The 21887-nt window shown below is 48.3% G+C and overlaps 1 protein-coding gene across 5 annotated transcripts in view; it reads right to left on the bottom strand.

The window, feature by feature from the left end:
• NRP2 (neuropilin 2) overlaps positions 1-21887 on the bottom strand; it is an 89205-nt gene that overhangs the window by 44690 nt on the left and 22628 nt on the right. For 4 of the 5 annotated variants that reach the window (XM_014249321.2, XM_005519876.3, XM_005519877.3 and 1 more), the window contains exons 3-7: positions 15747-15928; positions 11285-11515; positions 10592-10747; positions 8554-8723; positions 7326-7481 (exon numbers count right to left, since the gene is read on the bottom strand). In XM_014249321.2, the coding sequence (XP_014104796.1) occupies positions 7326-7481; positions 8554-8723; positions 10592-10747; positions 11285-11515; positions 15747-15928 (895 nt within the window). Of the gene's footprint in view, positions 1-7325; positions 7482-8553; positions 8724-10591; positions 10748-11284; positions 11516-15746; positions 15929-16216; positions 16296-21887 lie in introns of those variants that run through there. The other variant, XM_088058499.1, reaches the window with a different exon arrangement.

The raw sequence follows: 21887 nt of genomic DNA, 5'->3' as shown, positions 1-21887 counted from the left end.
GGCACATGTTACTTCTCTTCTCCCAGGATCCAGCACAGCAGGGAGTGCAGAGGGTGTTTACAGGGCTGTTCACAGCACCCCAGCTAGCTCTGGGCTGCCCCTGCACATCACCATCCACTCCTTCAGGGCAGGGAGCAGCCACCCCACAGAGGGAATCAGTTGCAAATCTGGCTGGTAATTGGGATAAGGGGTTGATGTGAACTTGAGCAGAAATGCTAATCCAGAGAATATATATCATGCTGCTACCGTTTAGCAACACAGCATGGTTGATGTGTTTTTAATATCCTATTTTATCCTGTCTGACCTCACTTCCCATCCTTTTCCTTGCTCAGCAGACACCAAATACCCTTTTTTTCTAGCAGGAGGGCTATAAGAAGAGTGGTTAGTCTGAAACACTCTCCAGGCATGTGTGTGTGTGTGTGCGCGCACGTGTGTGTGTGTGTCTTGTAAACCCATGGGCATAGACACACAGACACATGTACAAACAATTTAAAAGGTTATATTTCCACACCACAGCAGAGCCTTCAGCTTTATGCCAGCACAGAAGCTGACACACAACACCTTACCTCTGAACCTAACACCGGAGGACAGGAAATGTTTATCTGAGCCAGCGCAACTATTTTAGCACAAGGAGCAGCGTGTCAGGTCAGACCAAAGGTCCCTTTGTCACAGAGGATGGCTCCTAATGGTGGCCCCAGCAGATGTCCAAGGGCAGCAAGTCCAGTGGAGTCTTCTCCTGGCAACCTCTATTTGCTTCCCACCATCAGCAGCGTGAAGACTCCGTGAGCCAAAGGTTGCATATGGACCAGCATGTTTAACAGTCACTGACGAGGTTTGCTGCTCTTTTTGATTTAACATATTTCAAGTTTTGTTCTTTTTTAGCTCACTTCGCACATACGAGCATCAGGGGCCAGAATCCAAATTTACACCAGCATAATTTGTTGCTGACTTCTGCACAGTCAAGCTTGACAGAAAGCAGAAGCAGGACTGAGCCCAAAAACTTTATCACTACCATAGGCATCGCTGAAAACATCTCTTAGACAACCTTGGTCCCAACTACCTGCTTCCAAGAAGAGCAATTGCAATTCTGCTTTAGATTAAGAAATCAGCAACTTACTCAGGCTAGATCACATTCAACAAGCTATGAACTCTGAATCTGGGCCATGACACCCCAGACTACCAGCTTGCAAGGGCAGAATCAGCACTCGACTTCCAGCTCTGCTACCAGCTGTAGGATCTGTTCCATTGAACCTCACTTCTGAACAGCCCCAACTGATCAGGCAAGTCATCGCTTCACACCCTGTTCAGCATAACAGAAAAGGGCCACTTTCAGAGGGCATGTGCTTGGTGCTGCTAGAGACCTGAGGTATTCCCACATGCCTGCTCTTTCAGCCTCCTTCCCAAGTGGAAACGTGTTGTGAGCCCGCAGGTCCCGATGCTGCTGACCAGGGTCTGACCCTGACCAGGGTCTGGTTTCCCTGTACTGAAAATGCTGACCCCAGAGCCCCAGTACACTGTGGAGAGAGGCCCGTTGACTTCAACAGGCTCTACATCCTGCCTCAAATTAGCTCTCACAGCATAGGAAGAACTAGCAAGAAAATGTGTGAAATTGGGAGTGCCAAGAAAGCAAAGATTTCTTCCCTCTCTACCAAAATAGAACATTGCTATTCCTCCCGTCCTATCTGCTTCCCATCCCACTCAGCACATATTTTGAGCCAAGTCTTCGAATGGTGTAAATCAACATATCACCATTGAAGTATAAGAAGTCACAGTAATTTACACCAGCAGAAAAAAAAATACCTGGCTGTGATCTAGGGAGATAGATAGATAAATAGATATACACTCAGCGGAGAGCACACATGCGTACGCACATGAACACACACTGAAGGGTGGTGGAGCCAGAAGACGAATGGGAAAACCATTAACAGATTAAAAGCATCTTCTAAGAAACAGTCAAGGGAATTTGCTTTCACTGCTGCATCAAAAAGCTGCCTATCTTCTCCCCATACACTGAATGTTTACTTCCGTTTTAGTCCAGACAGCAGGTCTGCATGTGAAATTAAATTGATAATCAATGAGAGCTGACCTGCTTAATTAATTTGCTGCAGAAAGCAAGTGGTAAGGCAGAGGCTGTAAAAGTAGGGGACATGATGTCTAGGCTAGAGGAGGACTGTGAAAGTTTTCCACCTGCATACACATGCAAGCTCCACACCAGCATTTACAAGTTGCATTTTTGACATGTTGGAACCATCACAGGGTGATTGGGGGGGATTGCTGAAGGGACATTAGTTCCAGTGGATATGGGAATTGTGCCATTGGCAGCTTGGAGTGAAGGAGATAAAGGACAGAGACAAAAAGTGCCAAGAAGTTGAAAAGGCGGTGAGTCAGGGAGGGGGTAGGAGGTAACCTCTCTCCTGCTCTATTTATTATGCTGCTTGGCCACTATGCAATTTCTTGGGGTGCTGCAGAATGTGGCTGAGGGAAGAAGAGGAGAAGGCCAAGGATGGCAGCAGCCCTGCCTTCATTCATGTGTATGTCTCTTTGGACCCACGAGATTTACTGCAGGATTATGTTACTCCTGTGGAGACAGAGCCCTGGAACAGAGCATGCTAACAGGATTAGGGCTTCAGGATTTAGACAGAGAAGCATGAAGGAGAAAAGTAGGGGAGATTATTTTCCTTGTCAGATAGGGAAGGCATAAAATGGGGCATGTTTGATGGTGGGAGGATTCTGGCTCAAGTGGTGGGTGGATAGTTCTGGATTTATTAAATCCAGGAACAAGGAGTTAAAAGAAAAATTATACTTGGCAACACTCAACAAAGCACAGTGTCTGGGCAAGGCACAGTGTGCTGGGCTGGGCTTGCCAGCTTCGTGTCTTTGAGAGGCTCCACTCAGATTTGGGAGTCATCAGGGACATGAGAAGCGGTACTATGTTAGCCTGCAAAGGAGATATCAGGCCCAGAAATACAAAGCTGCAGCCTTGCTAGGAAAGCCAGGGCTGTAATTCTCCCCAGGTACTGCACCAAGGGTGAATGCGCAAGGCTGCCTTTGGCAAAGCCTGATGTCTTTGTCCTGCCTGAAAAAGCAGCAGAAGCAGGCTGGGACCTGGATGTTTCTGGGCAAATCCTCTGCAGCATGATGTCTCTGTGCAGAAACTCTCGTGGCCCTCTGGCTCATTGCACCAGCTTTTCCTGTTTTCCAGATTAAAAAGCCACAGGACTGAAAGCTTTTCTCTCCTTCCTCAGGTGAATAAATACAGGAGACCTGATTAAGAACCAGAAAGACAGAGGAACACTCCTAAGGGAAGGCACAAGGGTCTCCATAGAGTCATCCTCAATATTCACTGCCAGCACCAAAAACCTCTGATGTCCCCAGCTCCAATGTACACCTGAGATACTGCTCTTTGCAGCAATTCAATTTCTGTGCAGCTACCTGAAATGCCACCCAGGAAAGCTAACTAACAACAAACACAAAATGATAAAAATGAGTAAGAAATGAAAAATGCACATCAGCTGGATCTTGCTGCCATTTCTCATCCATTGATTTCTACAGATTCTGAAAACAAATGTTTCAGTTGCATTTTACACACAGAGCAATGGAGGCAGTGAGAGCAGCACTCATCATGGTCCCAATCCACTCCAAATCCTGAAATCCATCCCATCCCCAGTCCCTTGCCACACTAGATGATTCCCATGAGCTCATCTCTGCAGTTACTAAGATGGAGCGGCTCAGACCACACGGGAGCTGGAACCTGAGATGCTACAAAGAAGGAAGCGGATCAGAATGGATAAGAACTTGGTTTTCTGATAGCTCTCATAACTGAGTCTGTCCAAAGAAAATGGACAAAAACAAAAGGTCAAATCCTGCCAGGTGCTCTTTTCCTTCCTTGGGTTCAAGAAGAGTTGTTGTTTTCTAAAGACATTTGCAAACTATTAGATAAGATCTCTGCACGGCACACTGGGGCAGCTGCCTGGAAGATAACCTCAGAGGCCACGGGCCTGGTCCCAAGGTCACAGGAGGTGGACTCAACAGAGAGGGCAAGAGCCAGACCAGCTTTTCCACAGCAGGGTTGGTTTGGCCCTGTCTCCTGCTGGGGGCATGCTGGTGAGTTGTAAGGGGCAAGTATGGGATGGATGGCACATGGTGATGGCACATGGTGATGGCACATGGTGATGGCCCCTCTCCTCCCTGTCTCCCCTCTCGGGGACGCACAGGAAGACAGCGCAGCGCCTCTGGCCAGGTTGCTGGGTTAGCCTTCCCCCCTGGTCCTGTGCCTGAGGGAAAGATAGAGCACCATCCCCTGGACAGGGGGATATCTGGGCCAGGCTTTGTGGGGAGTGGGCTGCCAGGAAGGGGAAAAGCCTGGCAGGGATGGGGTGGGAAGGGGAGGGAGCGAGTGTGGAGCTCCACTCCTGCCGGCTGCCTTCCCACTGCCTCCCCATCCCAGAAACGTAGCAGTGCTCGGCACGGAAACAGCCCAGCCAGCCCTGTCTGCTGCAAGCACATATTAATCACATTTTCCGCTGCTCCATCCTGCCTTTCCCGCTTCCCTTGCTGCTGAGTGCCAGCAGCTGGGGACTCAAAGGTGAGCCATCACATTTGGCAGGGAAACACCCTGGCCCCACTGTCATCTGAAACACCAGAGTGAGGGGAAGCAGGGGGCAAAAGAGAGGCTATGAGAGCTTCTCATCCTCTGCAGGGAGCATCATCCCCTCCCCACCCCTCCTGCACTCGCTGGTTTTCTCTTGCATTAGCTCCCCAATAAATATGTATGTGAATGTTAGCTGACCCACCTATACATGGCAGAGCATTGCTTTTGGCCCACAGAACTGGCAGAAATTCAGAGCAGTGTTTGGTATGCCCCATATGCCTACGTGTGCACATGCATATATATCTGTGTGTATGTGCAGATATACATATGTGCATATAAGTATGTGTCTTTATATATATGTACCTATCTGCATGTTTACAGAGAGCCCCTGTCTGTCCACACCTTCCCCTCCCTCCCTGCTCCTCATGGCACCAAATCAAGCTGCGGCAGACTTGACGAATCCCTTTGGCATGGTTTGCTCCAGCGCTGCAGCCCGGGCTGGCGGAGCTCCGCGCTGGTGCAGGGAGGGAGCTGCACCTTGAGCTCAGACATCAGGGAGCTTGCTTCACACAGGAACTGTGGGATTAATGCGGGCACGGAATGGGGGACCGGGCCCCCGGCACCAGATCTGTGAGCAAGTGGCCTTGCCCTGGCCCCAGTGTAGCTCAGCAGCTGGCAGCCAGTTGTTTGGCAGGGCAGGAAAGCAGTCACCCAGATGCCAGGGGTAGGCGAGCCACCAAAAAGAAATTACTTATCCTCCAGCCTTGGGAGGCGTCTGCTAAATTAAGACCAGAATGTGGGGACAAACAGAGACTGGAATAGAGGAGTACAAAAGAAGAGGTTTGATTTTTGCGCTTTTTTAATGAAAAGAGAAAACAGAGTAGAAAACAGCTGACAGAAATCAAAGGCCAAGTCCCAAAATGGTGGCAATTCAGGTGGTTGTAGGATTGTTTTGGATTGGCACCAACCAGGCTTTAGGGTCTCGCTGGAGCAATGTAAATTGGCTCAGCAGCACTGAAATCAGTCATGCTGTCCTGCTCCACCCTGGCTGAGGATACAGTCTCCCATGCCCAGGACTGCAAGGCAGGGATATTTATTCTCCTCTGCAACTAAAACCACCCTCCAGGCCAAATTCCTGCTCCAGTTAAGACTTGAAAAGGTAAATTTATTGCCAGTGGTTATTTGAACACTGAGCTGTGTATGTAGCTCATCTCTGTGCCCAGCATGATGAGTATCTCCTGCCTGACTCAGCTTTCAGAAAAGGTCCCCATGACACCCCAAACCCACCTGGGGTGAGGAGAGATGGCTCCAGTTCACTGAAAGCTCTGCTGCAACCAGCGAGTCCTGGGAGAGCACAGAGGCTCCACACCACTGCACGGGCACTGTGTTAGGACTGTACATGAGCTCTGCCCTCAGCTACTGTCCTGGAGCCAGCCCAGCCGAGATCTGAGGGAGCCCAGCTGAGAACTCCCCTGTGTCATGCTGGGCTGCCCTGTGCCTCCATTTCCTTCTAAAATAGGACTAACACTCCTCACTGGCACGAGGAGCTTAAATACTCCAAATATTGCAGGTATGAGACCCTGATAGGGACCTCTGCACAGAGAGGACTCATTCTGGGAAGCAGAGGGAATTTGAGCCGAAGACACACTTGTGGGGAAGGGGAAATCACACAGCCCGGAAGGGAAGGAAATGTCTGGATGAATCCTGGACAAGGCAGGCTACTGCATTTCATGCCAGCAGCACCCGTGCCAGCAAAGGGAAGGGACAGTTAATTTAATAGAAGTGCTGAGCAATCAAAAATTACTGGGATGTGGGGGGGGAGGAGGTGTGGGACCCCAGCCACAGAGTTCACACAGACACACTTTGGCACATCAGCAAGGAGGACCTGAACACAGCAGCAGTGCTGGTGGGTGCCACAGAAGAGCAGGGAAACACTTTCTTGAGGCACCCTTACCCAGGGAACAACCACACAAACAAAGGAATTGACAGAGAAAAACCAGCCCAGAACCATGGCTACCTTAACCCTCCTGCCCATACACCAAAGCTCCCATGCAGACCATTCCAAGTTTATCTCTCCTGGCCACACACCAGCACCCATTTGGTGTGAAATGGATGAACACCCATATTTACCCTCCTTCCTCCTTGCTCCCACCTCTGTGGGTGTCCTAGAAACACTTCCAGAGCACGCACAGCTCCCAGGGCTCAATGCACCCTTGCTGACCATGCCTGCTTAGCGCGCAGATCCCACAGCTCTGGCAGCCTGAATTGTTTCTCATTATTTATTGCTCATTTTGTTCTCTGGGATGGTGCAATTGCCTCTTAGGATTTGTGCCCTTTCATTTCCAGGCCTCAGTAACTCCTGAACTACAGTTTCATGTGGTTTTGTGATTGTTAACCCAGCATGCAGATGGGTCTACGGCCATAAAAGCTCAATGAATCTTACATGGCAAAACACAGGCTGGGAAAACATTTTCTCCTTCATTTACAGTCAAAGAACATACTCCCGCCACCACGAAAGATGCAGCAGCAGCCAGGTTTTCCAAGGAAAACCTCTGCTGTGCAGAGGAGAAAGGACTATTTCTGCTCAGAGCATCATCAGTCTCTTAGCTGTCATCAGAAAAAGGGTCCCTCATGGATTAAACCCTCCGGGCCTGCAAAATCTCTCAGTTCTCTTCCCACTTGTTGGCTGCAAGACTCACCAAGGTGCAGGCAGAAGAGACAAAAAGGACATTACCTTGTGGTTTTTCCCATGTCGGTACATCATCCAGTCCTCCCCATTGGTGCTGACCTCCAGCTTGTAGGTACGGACATAGTAGCCCTTCTGGGTTTCTCTCGAGATGGCACCCTGTGTAGCAATGGCTGTGAGCACAGTCAGGAAGTGGAGGTCCACCTTTCAGGGGGAAAAAGGGACAAGAAAGAGAGTGGTGACCACCTGAGAGTCCAGAGTGGCTAATTAGTTCCTCTCTGTGTCTTTGAAAAATAAAAAGGTGCAAATTCAGCATGTCTCACTCTATCTGTGGGTGCACAGTTGAACAGCCATGACCCTTCCCAGGGCTGACTTCAGGAGGATAGGACCCCAGGCCAAGAGTAGCTAAGGGCCTTGGTGTCTGTTTATATGGGACCATCACAAAACCTTCTTCCTGCCTCAGACCAAGCAATAGGATCTGCACAGAAGCACATGTCCATTAAAGCAGGACAGAGACTGACTTTTTCCATGTAAAATAAAAGCATGATATCCAATTAGCAAGTGCTGCAGCTCTTGGTTTTCCCTTGCTGGTTTTTTTTGGGTGGATTTTTTTTTGTTTTTGTTTTTTTTTTTTTTTTTGTTTTACAACATGGGTTGAGAAAGGTCAGCAGAGCTGGCTTAGTAGCCCTGCCATGAATGAAGAATGAGACGTCTGCTAGAGGCAATGACATTCACCACCTCCTGCTCGAAGTGCCCTTTAGCAAGCAGCGTCTCCCGGCGATGTGACACAGCCAGAAGCTGTGTGCGGACACACTGTGGCTCTAAGCAGCTCCCAGGGAAAGCCTTTGCTCTGTCAGCCCCCCGCCTGACATCAGCCCGCTCACGCTCCCTGCATCACTGATGAGATAAATATTATTCTAGTTGTTTTTCTATGCACCCTCTGGAGACCTTGGTCCTCAGGCCAGTGGCGGAGTCAGTGGCCCTTGTAAGTGGCAGAGGTCTCTCAGTCTCTGTCAGTCTGATGGAAAGTCCATCAAGGTTTGGGCAGAAAGGAGGGGGCGGGAGAGAGACAGCGGATGGAGCCAGTCCTTGTGCGGGCAGGCTAATGGCAGAGCCAGCCTGCCGCATTTCACCGAGGCACTGCAGCTCCCCTGCTGCTTGCTCCCCATGAGCCACAGAGGCAATAAAAAATTCAACAAGCCTTATGGTCAAGGGTCAGTTTAACAGCGTGACACTCCATTTGGTGGGGGAAGAGGAGAGGGGTCTGGAAAGGTACCTGGAGGTACTCTTTGTTGCTGTCTACATTGGGGGTCCAGCCGTTGTCATCACTGTTGAGCCGGCTCTGCTGAGGGGTCCATCGCCCATCTGAGTAGGTGGAGGAGGCACTGATCTGCATGTTGGAGATCCTGCCAGACTCCATCCCCAGAGGCACATTGCACTGAAAGTCTAGAGCAGACACACACATACAGAGATTGGTTTACAGTCTCAGTACTTCACACCCGGGTGAAAGGCAGCCCTGAACCAATTTGTCCAGCTAACCCCGAGCAAAGCTGCCTGTCTGGAAACATGAACAGATCTGCACCATCTCGCAGGTTGTGTGTGTTCACAGATGGCACTGAAAAATTATAGATAGGGCAGCTTTGTGTTTGCATGGCCCTCTGAACACTAATACAGTCTTTAAGTCAGGGAGATCTTTCTCCCTTTCTCTATCTCCTTCACCTTTGCTCAGTTTTGACACAATTCTGTCCCTTCCCTCCCTCCACCTCCACCAAGATGTTCCAAGTAGTCTTGCCACAAAGTTCCCATCTTCTTGAAGGCTGTAGGTGAAATCTAAGCACTGACAAGGCAAAGAATACAGACAGACACATTAGGAGTGTGCTTACTGTTGCCAGCAGGAACGTCAAGGATTGGAATGGGCAGCTCTAAAGGTTTTGTGTGCATGTGAGAGCAGGGATGCACATGTGTATGTGTCTGTGTATATCTGCATGCACTCTATGGTGTATCAGGCCCACTGGGATTAACCAGACAAGATTATGAAAGACACTGCTATGTTTTTCTTTGGATGTCCTCACTTCTAAGGCTTTAAAGTCACAATTAGCTCAGTTTTATGGCACATTTCATCTATTTTATGGCAGCTGTCCTGTAAAAGCAATAGTAAAGAAAACAGTGATAGAAATACTGCATGGGTCCAAGTGTGCTGCTCTGTAAAACCACCAAAATGCTTGTGTTTTTAATGTGGCCAAGTCAACCTTGGGTGGAAATAATGGGCCAAGTTAGGCTGCCAGTGCTATTATTAAAGTTTCAATTCACATCACCATAAATGAAAACAGGCCTGGCACTTTAATGAGGGCTTTTGTGCTTGATTTCTCAAGCTTTGTGTTCAACATCTTATTTTCAAATCCAGAACAGAAAAGGGATTAAAGAACAGATCAACTGAGTGTGGCAATAGGTAATGGTGAAGAGCTCATGCTTGTCTGTAACTCTCACAGCCTCAGCAGAACATCCCTTACTCAATCACAGAGTAAGAGGTTGTAACCCTGCTGCCCTGGTGCTGCACAACCCCTACTCTACTCTGCTCTCTGTCACAGGCTTTCAGCGGCAGGTCAGGGACTCCCTCTCTTCTCTGGGACTGAGGGGTGTCCTGAAGGCTTCTTCTGTTGTATCAGAAGTTCACTGTAAGCAGAGGTCAAGAACAGTAGCTCTGAGGCAAAAATACCATGGGAAAACAAATGGAACCTTTCCTTGCCTGCAAGTGTTATCACAAAGAATCAAAACGCTCTTCATTCTCAAGATACATAGCTTACTTACTCACTCCACATCAATTTACCTCCCTTATTAAGGGTAATAAAACAAAATTTGGCTTGAAATTCTTAGAGCTTTAAGCAATCTTTAATTAGTCAGCCAAGAAATTCCAATTTGTGGTTTGGGACTGTGAATTTCTGGAAAACTAGAGAGAGAGAGAGAAAGCGCATATTTTCCCCCATGCTTTAAAAAATCTGCTGCACATGCTGGGCTGAAGTCTTCCCCTAAATCCTTTGGGCTGAGCACATACATGAAAAATTCTAACCCAGAAGGTATTGAGAAGACTTCACAGGCAAGTGAAAAGTCAACAAAAGGTCAGAAAGTGAAATTCTTACTGAAATCTTACTTCTATCAGAAACAGAGAACAGATCTAAGTGAAACTGCTGTCTGCACTGCTGGTGGAGAACCAGCCCCTGGACACACTTCTGCCTGCTTCACTCTTGCATATGCCAAATGACAGACAGGAAACACAGGGGACACAACGAAGTTGTACACACACATTTCCAACTTACTTTCTGGGACTTCCTGGTGGATCAAGTAGTACTGAGCAGAGAAACCGTCCTTAGCCACTGCCAGGTCCGTGTGGAAGGTGAGAGAGAGGACGCCGGTGGTTGAGCGGATGTCCGATGGCATCTTAGTCCCACAATACCTGCCTATCAAGGGCCCAACTGCAAAAGAAAGAGCAGCGAAGGTAATGCCTGCTTTTCCACCAGCCTCCTGGGTCACCAGCACATTGCTGATCAGAATAAAAAAGATAGGCTTTGGGGATGGGCTATTTTTTATATCCATTGGCCTGGTGCCATGCAGTGCAGAAATATCCACTGCAGCAGGCATTGCTCTGCAATTGCTGGGAAGTGCTCTAGAATGCCCCGTTTCTCAGCTTTGCTATAAGGTAGGGAGGTCCTCCCATCATTGCATGAGTGCACTGCCCTACCCTGAGAGAGAACTGCTGGTGTTTGGAGTGTCCCATGGGGCTTTTCAGACCAGTGGTTACAACAGAGCGGTAGTTTGTGGTTTAATGAATGCAGCCTCCTGCAGGCACACTGTCCCCAAGCTGGGCACAAAGTGCCCTGATAGCAGGTTGCAGGCTGCAGCCACCCTTGGGGTTAGGCACCCTTGGTGCTCAGACATAGACTCCACAGTTTTGGGGCTTTGTGAGACACCAGGAAGGGCCAAGGAAGGCAGTGCAGCACCCCATGGCTTACCCTGAGGGATGCCATCCCAGATGTCTAGCCAGTCATACTTGCAGTCTCCTTCCCCCGACTGCAGTGGATCATGCTCGAGGTCAAAAAGCAGAAAGTGGAGGAGGATTTCTGTCTTTGGCTTGGCTATGATGGTGAAGACGCAGTCCAGGTTGTGTGGATACTTGTCAGGGAAACCCGGAGACTCAATAGTGCCATTGGAGGCAGTGAAGTTTCTGGAGCAGTCCTCGGAGCCTGTAGCAGCAGGAAAACCCCAGAGCCTTAGCAACGACAAAGCTTAACACCAACGACTTGACACTGTGGAAGCCCCATTTTGAGTTTAGTAAGGCTGTGTATTCACTTCTGGAAATGTCCTGCAGCTCAAGAGCTGTGGGAATTACTGCAAGAAGTGAGAAGGTGATTTTCAAAGCTTTCCACAGGTGGAGAGACAAGGTCCATGAGGTCACTGTAGTGAACAACATGGTTTGAAATTCCTTAGACAGCTTTGCAGACATAATCTGTACATCACTGCTGACAATTACCTCAAAACCAGGGATAGAAGAGCGATCCTATCCAAAGCCATTGCTGTGATTTGGCCGGCCAGCACCCTGCCACATCCCTCACACCGGTGGTGGTGGACAGGGAGGCCACACCAAGCTGGCCTGTCTTCCCCAGCTGGCCCTTTCCACTCTAAGCCGTCCCCCAAACACTGACCTGGCAGACCTGTGTGCTGCTCTGGAGCCTGCAGAGAGGCCGGCCAGCATGCAGGGAGCTGCCATCCACAGCACTCATGACACTGCTGCTACCTGCAGCCACAGCGGCCCCAGATCTGACAGAGGGGCCCTGTTTGGGGAAGCAGCTGCCTGGGATGGGGCAGAAGGGCAGAGAGGAGTAATGGGATGCATTCTTTTTAGAAAGGCTGTTCCCATGGGCCAGTCTCCTGCAAACTCCTGCCCTCCAGTACAGATATATGTGCCTCAGTTTCCTCTTGAGAAAATCTGGAAGCACAAATATTTACACAGTGAAAGGGTCTGTGGGAGGGTGCCAATGTCTCCACTGTTTGCTGCAAACCCTTGGGAAGCACACAGTTAGCCTGCAGCACCCCCCCCCCCCCCCCCCCCCCACCCCGAGACCCACACAAGGGCCAGGGCCAGCTCCAGCATACGTCTCCACAACGTGGCCACATTAAGAGTGGGGATAACAGAGGCTGTGGCAGGGGGGTCTCTGCTGAGAGCAGGAACAGAGCCCTCTTTTTCAAAAGAATGAGCCATCCACACCAGAAATGCAAGTTATTTCTATCCTTAAGGAAGACCTTTGCGTGGGGGGGAGGACAGACAATGTTGCCTCTTATTTATTGCTGACCTCAGCACTGGCCTCGGCTGCAGCCGGGCCAGCTCGGTGCCCCCTCTCATACAGCCAAGGTGCCTCGGGTGGTTGGGGAAAGGGGAATTTGTGTCATATTCATACCACGGTGACTTTGAAACCCTTGCCAGGACAATAGGCAACAGAAATCTGAAGCCTGGAGCTATCAGAGGAGAAAGGGGGTGTTAGAGAGGCTGCCGGGCACTGCTGCAAGCCGGCATTCGCAAAGGTTTCTGCTTCACTTTTACTGGGACACTCGCCTTCTCCTCTAGAAACCCTTCTGCGCCGGCAGCACGAGCCCTCCCAGGACTAATGGGAGACTTGTTATTCAATTCAGCATTAACCTATGGAGTCAGGCCAGCAGCCCGCAGTAATAGCAGGATCTTGCACTGCATTATGCAGTGCCTGGCTGGAGAGCTACTCAGGAGAGGCTCTTAATTGACTACCTAATGAACAGCCAGCTTTTCTGGTGTGAACCTGTGGGGTAAAATGCAGAGGCAAAAAAAAAAAAAAAGGCCGAACACAAATCACAGCATAATGCCATGAACAGGGATAAGGGTGTATTCCGTTCCAAACAACCTGAAAGACGAACAGGTAAGTAGAGAAAATACCACAAGCTCCGAGTTAGGGAGAAAATCAAAGGCTAAACCCAGAGTCAGGGACTGTCCTCTAGAGACAGCAAGGTGTAACTATGTCACCACATTAGACAACAGTTTCCTCATGTGGAGCTCTTATTGCATTTGGCATCCTTGTCTACATTTTGCCTAATGGCAGCAAACACAGTGATCAGCTTTTTATAAGGAAGCCGCAGATAATCAACGGGAGTCATGCTGGCTTCGGCAGCACAGGCCAGCCTGAGAGGAGACTTTGATGCCCAGCGCTGGGGAGCTCAGGCCGGCCCTGCCAAACTGACTCACAAAGGGAGCAGCAGGGAGGCTGCACCAGCCTGGGCAGGCAGCTCTTGTCAGCCCAGACTGCTGACTGATACCCATCAGGGGATTCAAAGACTGGTATGTGGCTGTTTGTATGCAGATTGCTCCTCTCCCACACAGTGATAAGGGAAATTTAACACAGGTTGGGGAAATAAATGCTCCATTGAAAAGAGTTGGTTTTTTAGGTCACCTTTAAGACAGAAGAAATCTGCAGCCACTACTGCCTTTACTGATGTGGACAATGACAATCTGATGACCTTTAAAGCTGGTGACACCCTTGCTGGTTACCCTGGCAGCTCAGAGGGACACTTGGCCCATGCCTGCCTGTCTGCCTGCCAGCAGAAGGCAGGGCTTGTTTGCACTGCAGGACCCAGCACTGCCCTCTCTGGAGCCCTGGCAGGGTCCGGGCTGGGCAGATGTGGGCTGGGAGTGCTCCCTGATCATGGGCTCATCCACACTCCTGTGCCAAAACCTGCCTTGCCAGGCTTGATTTTGTGGGCTGTGACTGTATCTAGAGAGGATGGCTGTCTGCAGGGGTGGGGGTGGCGAAAGGAGCCCCCAGCACCACTCCAGACCTGAGGGCAGTACTGTGAGGACTTCCACTGAGGAACACAAACTCAGCTCCAGCCTCCATCCAATACCTGCTCTCCTCCAGATCACCCCTTCATTCCTCTTCCTCCCTCCCTGTAACAACTTCTCCTTTCCTCATAAATTTGGTCCCTAACTGGCCCCCAACCAGACCGATGGGTTCCTGCCTGCCATTCCTTCCCACAGCGTGGCCGGGCCACCTCAGCCAGCCGGACCACTCCACATTGTCTCATGCCCCGAGTCAGGGCATGGACCCAGTGTGAGGTCAGGCACAGCCCAGCACAGTCTGCTGGGCTCACAGGAGGTCTGAGAAGGGGGAGAGAGGCAAGGGGGGCTGAGCTGAGTCTTCCCACCTGTATTCTTTGCCATCCTCTGTGATGGCAACTGGTCTTAGCAAACCTCAATATCTGGCTGAATCACTAAACTTTCAGGACTAAGCTGCATCCTAACCATAAACTAACAGTGGTGGTGAGCTGGCTGCACAACAGCTCAATAGCCAGTAATGCAGTCCAGGCAACCGCCAGCAACAGCACTTTCCTCATCCATCTGAACCTTCACATGTGTCCTGTCCTCATTGATTCACAGTTAATTTAGGGGGTCTCATTCTCTTGCAGCAGTCTCCACATTCACATCTTCCCATGGTGAGGCTGTGGCTGTCTGAGCACCTCTGCCTGCTGCACAGCTGGCCCAGGGCCCCTGGGCACTGCTGCCTGTGCTCCCCATCTTTTCTTTAGAGAGGCTGGATAAGCAACCTTTTTGGTTCTTCCCACAGCACAGACTTTGTTTTTGGTGCTGGATGCAATGACTGAAAGCCACATGTGCTGTCTTCCAACACATCACCAAAGGAATGAGGGCGCAGGGCAGGTGCCTGCATACCCACACGAAACACTCTCCTGTTCCCTCAGCATGCAGGCACACCTATCTCAAATGCACACAGAGAAGGGGCTATTTTTTCAAGCCTCTTTCTTCCCAGGCACAAAATTCTGGCAAATATTTAGACAGAAACACTGTTAAATGGGCTTTGAGCAGATTTTTCTTTCCTTGATAATAGTTCAGTATTAAACAGAATTATGAGCAGTTCCTCTCATATGAGCCTGGAAAGGTGCTGCCTCAGACTTTGACAGCATTGCTGACAGCAGTCACTTGAAAACTAGAGCTCCCCAGTTACAAACCTCACATCCATGGAGAGAAAACACAGCATCACTGATCAACCCTGAATCACAACTCCACAGGAGGGGGAGCTCCATGCACTTCTAACAGAGGGACAATCCCCTTTGAGCCCTAAGGAGCTCTACACATGCCAGGGAGTAAAGATATATGCTTCCAGTCCTCAAATCAAGAGAGCATTTAAGGAGGAACCCTGCTTTAATTGCCACATCGTGATCCAAAAATGCACTGTAATGTGCCACTAACATCTTTAACTTCTTGGAAATGTGATGTGCAGACTTGCTTAAATTAAAAAAAAAAAAAAAAAGTCAGTAAAAAACGCCAGTTATCTCTGGAAAATATGCTAGAAATCACATTGAAAAGGTGGTCAAAGCATCTCAAGATGAAGATAATTGTATCAAACAGTCTGGGAGACAGGCACTGACTCAGACACTCACCTGTCTTGTAGATCTCATAGCGCAGAGAGAAGCCAGCACCTTGCCGTGCATAGTCTGAGGTGAACTTGATATAGAGAGAGGGGCCAGAAGAGATGATGGTGGGGGGGGCAATGTTCCCACAGTGCTTGCCCAGCAGGTCTGCCGCTTCACTGTCCCCATCGCGGATCTCGATGTAGTCGTACCTGCGGAGGCAGGTGAAATGGCAGGGAAACCATCTGTCAGGGAGATGCCTCAGTATGCCAGGTACAAACAAAAACCAGTCTTGGTATCTGCATATTTCACAGAATGTCTTCCAGACCGGTACCTGGGACTCTCTTATTCACACCACACCACACACCCCAAAACATGTTTTGTCTTTTGTCTGACTACGTTTATATCCTTTCCTCTGCTGCCATTCACATCACTAATTTATTGCACATAAATCCGCTTCACCTTCACAGCCAACATGCAAAATTTAGGACACACTTTACCTCCATTTCCACAAAACTCCTTTGGCATGGGAGAAGCTCAGATACAACTCTCCTGGGGCTGCTCTCCTCCCCATACCTCTCTTCTGAAGTGCCATTGTGCTGTTTGGCAGAGCTCACTTTATTCCAGTATCCACGTGGGACTTGGCCACACACGTACCAAGTGTGATACCGTCAATGTTCAGTCCATGTGAGCAGGTAGCTATTTTGTGCATTGACACCACACTAGTCCTTTAGCAAGCATGGTAAGTACACTCACTTAGCACTTGGACATTAATATTAGTCCTCTCCTATTAAGTGCTAATGAAGATTTTGTGTGGATGAGAAGTTCTGTGTAAGAGGTGGGTACCCACACTTGCTGTTGCTGATCTTGTACACCCTGTAACCTGCCTTTGCTAAACCCTACCTGAAGATGTTCCACCTGCCCACTGGCCTGGGTGTCTGACTGGTCTGGGGGAGGAATGTGAAGGGTTAGAAGAATTGCCTCCTGGTGCAGAGACAAAAGCTTGTTGCAAAGCTTGTCTGGAAGGTGAAACTGCCACACATCCCTTCGTATTTTCTAGGCCATGAGTAGGCAAGGTAGTAGTATCAGGCTCTGCGTGCTGTGAAGAAACAAACAGCTTTTACATGTACATCTTGTTCTTCAGCTGCTTTCTAACACCCACGTTCTCCCGCCCCTCTCCTCTCTGGCCAGCACGCTGCTATTTACAGAAACTGACCGTCTCTCTAGGACTGTTTATTTGCTTTGTATCAACCTGTTTGAACAACATGCTACAGCTCTCCTCACGGGGCCAGGGAGGAAAAAAGCATTTCCAGGCTGCCAGGAATCTGCCTTTCTTCTTTGTCACAAGATCTTCTGTTTGGGAATGAAGAGTTGAAAGGAGAAGTAGCTTGCTGGATACAGAATGATCCTCATGTGACTCATTCCTGCTCTGCAAAGCACATATCAGCGAGCAACAACCTCAAAACAAACTTACAGGGACTTAGTGTGCTCCTCCACAAAGAAAGATGGCCCAGACGGCTTTGGGTTCACTCCTTTCTGGGACTAAATCAGGCTGAGAGCCAAAAGCAAAATGCCTGCAGATAAAGTCCTGTCTATGCTGGACCGAGCACTCAACTAGCTGCAATCGCCCAGCCTTTAACTTCATTACAGACTCAATTGGCTTGGCCAAGGTCTTGAGAAATGGCACTCGAAGAGGAAGAGCATTTGGCTTAGCTGGTCTGTGGACACACAGCAATGCAAATGAAGATCTGCTCCCCTTGCTCTCTCCTCCTCAGCTCTGCCTAGCCCCTATCACCTTGTGACCCCTTATTACCCTGACACCAGTCAGCAGCACTCTGCATGACCCCACTAATGTCCATCATGTGTGGCTTCATCCTACCATCTCTCTAGGGAGGAGGAACATAGAAGGCAATGTTAGTGCTTCTTCTAAGTAGAAATTTTTCCTGCTTGTTTGTCTATTTGTTTAAAGTAGTACTGAGCAAACAGCGGGGACATTTTGTTCTCTAAATAACTACTTGCTTTCAGCGTGCTTGCAGCCCTTCCACATCTGAAGTGCACATCTGTGCCGCAGAACTACTGGCTACCAGTGAAATTGTGAGTATGTGGCAAAAAATTAATTTGGCAATGACATGAATGTTGGCAAAACACAGTTAATGGAGTGGACTGTAAAAGCTGCCATTTTCATGCACAGGCAGAGGTTAGCTGCATCCCAGGGAATCACATCTGTCTGTGTCCTCGTGGGGTTGTACCTCGCCAACACAGTACATGGCTTCAGCTACTTAACTGCAATGATCCTGCTGCTGTAGCCAGTACACCAAATATCCTCATGCTGTCCACATAGCTCCTCAAACCACACAGTTCTGTAGGAGCCCTGGAATTTCAAAAGCAAGTCCTGGACCAAGAAATTTTTGCTTATTGAATGGGTGATAGACTTCCAATAATACATACAATTAGGGAATATTGCAATCTGCTCATGGGCAATCTGTAAATGGAAAATTAAAAGAATGCATCTAGTAAGTAAACCATCAGGAAATATTTGCCTTTTTAAATTAAGCCCTATTTGGCTTCATTCAAGCATCTAACTTAGCTTTCTCATACTGGAGCTAATCCTTAATAAATCAAATGTTAAAAACAACTGAAAAAAAACCCTTAAGAGAAGGTCAGGAAATCATTTTTTGCCAAATGTAAAATTAATATAAATGTGTAAGAGTTTCTTCCCTAGTTAAAAAATCTTGGCCCGAGTCCTCTGCTCCGCATGAGGCAAAATTTTTTCTTGGGGTCACATAAACAGAGTGTGATTTGGGGAAGTATTACACTTGGGAGATAGCACCTGCCCAGATAAGCAGGACCCCCTACTTCCTCTGCATCTCAGCAATTAAGCTTTAGGCTTTCAAAACAGAACACCAAAGACATCCAATCAAAACTGTTAAACTTTCAAACTTCAGCAAGAATGCCAGCTAATCCCCACCACAGATTCTTTTGGGACCATGCGCCTCAGTCATGTCCTTGCCTTGGCCCTCAAATAAACAACCTGATAAACTCCATTCTCCTCATTCTGGGTCACTGGACACATTACAATCCAGTTTGGCCAAATCTTTGCTCCTGTTAAGGTTAAGCATGGTTTCTAGACTTTTTTCTTCCCCTGAGTAAAAAGAAGAAAAACTGGAAGGAAGAAAACCCAACCATGCTTTCTATTCTAACCATTTCATTTTCAGATAACTATGGCTTAGGGCACAGCTGGGCAGGACATACTTATGTTGCAATGGTGTTCAAACTGCCTCATACAGTGCCCAGCAATTTGCATTTCACTCGTATAACCCTTGCATTGTTCCAGTCAACATGCACCAACATTCTTGTGGGCTGACCTCTCTGGCATTACCTCCACTGGGAAAGCTGCCATCTCCAAGCACATTTCATGGCCACTTCTCTCCACCTAGACATTGCTCCAAGGAGCCAAGCATAAACATGTGAGGGCAGGGTGCAACCTCTGTAACCCACAAGTATAACTGACTGATTTGCCAGCTCTTCTTTTGCCGGGAAGGTGACCACAGTTGGCTGCTCCTCCAGTGGCACAATGGTAAGATATTCTGAGCTGCCACTTGAGTGAGAAGGCCAGTGAGCTGGCTTGAAACCACCTCAAACAGCTTTTCACCAGGGAGTTTTGAGGCTAGGAGGCAATGCTTAAGTGCTTTTAACTGCCCAGGCAATGGAGGCTGAGAAAGAAGGGAAATACAAGCCTTAGAAGCTCTTCTTGAAGCTGTTTAACAGAATTAAACGAAAAATGTATGATGCTTACAAATATTGCTGCATTTTTATCACAGATTTTTTTTAGCAGAAAGTGCTTCGCTGATGTTAAGAAAGCTTCTATAAACTAATTATAAAGCACTTCTACAGCCTGTATTATTCATGCTTGTTTGCTTACTTTTTCCTCCAGTCAACCTCTCTGCCTCCCAGGCTTTCCTTTCTATTTTTCCTACGTCACTTTGCTGCTGGCTCCCCAAATGAGGTGCAACAAAGGCAAACAACCCCCAGCTGTAGTGATTATGAGAAGACCTCCAGCTTTTCAGTCCTCTTCTGTTGTGAAATAGCTAATCTGCTCCCTGACCATTGAGCTGTGCTCCATGATCCCCTGGGGACAGGACAGACCTCCCAGGTGCTCACCCAGGCACTGCTGAGCTCCAGAAATGCCACAACCTATGTGGGGAGCAGCACCAGAAAGCCTGTGACATTCCTCTCTCTGGGTGCTCCTCCCCAGAGGACACACAACACAAACAGTTTAGTGACCCAGACTGCTGAACACAAAATCAACAACCCCGCTGACCTCCATGCCCAGGTCCCAAGAGATGCTGAGTCCTTCCCCCCTGAAACATGCTTCAAGGGCATTACAGGGACAGAGATCATGATGGGGATGAAACATGAGGAACAAATCATTTATATGTTCTCAGCCATATCATGAGTCCTCTGAATACATAAATTTGTGCAAGCCTTGCTTCAAAGCCTAAGGAGGACTGGCCAAGCTCTGACCTAGCTGGCAGCTTTCTCCATCTCTCTCTAGAGCTATGATTTGAAGTAGGGGAGGGCTTGCATTCAGCAAAGCCCGGTTTCCAGTGCTTACGAGGATTGGAGAGCGAGGCAAGGCTCTAACCTGAACTTCCCCAATGTTTAATTTGGAGCTATTATTTATAGGCGTTTCCATGGGGCTCATGACTGCAGCTGGCAAACAGTAATGATGGGATTCTCACGAGACCCTGGGAGGTAGGAAGGCAGAGAGGAGCAGAGTCTGCCCCAAGGTCATACAGGAAGTTTGAGGCACAGCCAAGAATAGAAGCCAGTCTTGACTGGGGAGATTATATTATATTGGACAAATCTGGCCTAGATAGACAGGGAGACAAATAGGTACAGACTGCATGCCAACAGCCCTAAATTTGGGAATGCCCAGGGCTGACCTGAGCCTTCGAGACCTCTGATCTGCTTGAACCATGTGTCACTGTGTCTTGAATGACTGCTGAGGAAGAGAAACTGCAATTCCAGTGAAATTCGGCAGGTGTTCATATTCTGCAGGAAGCTGGGGAAGGCCTGTGCTTAGCCACAATGGCAGCTAGTTAATGCAATTGTTCCCCCTTTAAAAATGTGATGCGAGGTTTATTTCTCAGAAATAGTTATAAAAAGCATAAGGTTTTTTGAACATCCTCTAAGAACAGGCAGTTTCTTAGAAATTAAATAGCAGTTGCAGCATAGAGATAGTTAAGAAATGGTGAGCCAGCATCTCTGTGCTTGTTGTGCAATCAAGAGGCGGATAGAATTAATGTCCATTACATGCTAGCTGGCTTAGTTGATCTTTCTGTGTCACCGCCCATCTTCATGCTCTTTTGTATGCCACCTTCCAACCAAATCCTTATTTCATGGGTGGTTACATTGCAAAAGACAAAAAAACTTTTCCATGATGTTTACACAATCTTGAGCAACTGCAGGACATACCCTTCAGAGGTTAAATTGTTCCAGAAGCTACTGAGGACTTTTAAATTATTTTTTTTTACAGCCTTGATAGCAGAGGCAAGCACCGCTGTTGTCTGATGAAACAAGAGCAATGAAGTTTGATCTTAGCTGCCAGCCCTTAATCAGGGTAATTAATTATAAATACAGCAGATGAATTGGATTCTCCTTTGACTTGAACTGGTTTCACACATGTGTAACTCATCATTTTAAGGGTAATCACTCCTAATTTATCCTGGTGTGAGAAGAGAATCAGTCCTCATAGACACAGGCCCTGATGTGGATTTGTGCACAGAACTAAAAAGCCTGTACCACATCTAGGTTTAGCCAACTAAATGTCCTCTGCTCTCAGTGAAAGCAGATTTCTCACACGCAGCTTGGGATGGGATTAATTGTTCTTCTGCACTGACAACAGAAGTACTTTAAATCACTCTTACTGACTAGATCTGGGCTTTGAGTGTCTGAACAATGCAGAGATGAATCTGATCTCTCAGTCTCGACCTTTTGGGGCCATTTTTGCCTATGCTGAGGCAAAAGATGCTCACAGAGCTTGCCCTTGTTTTGCCCTTATGGAAATAACTGACTCTGGCACCAACAGAGAGAAGTGTGCTATAATTGCTCTGAATCTGAAGGGATTTCACTGGATTTCAGTGACTAAAATGACAAAAATCCAATGGC

Source organism: Pseudopodoces humilis, chromosome 8 (genome assembly GCF_049639895.1).
Source record: "Pseudopodoces humilis isolate 2021_Gansu_Grassland_sample_001 chromosome 8, ASM4963989v1, whole genome shotgun sequence".
Classification (NCBI taxonomy): domain Eukaryota; kingdom Metazoa; phylum Chordata; class Aves; order Passeriformes; family Paridae; genus Pseudopodoces; species Pseudopodoces humilis.
This window is presented reverse-complemented; position numbering and strand designations above follow the sequence as displayed.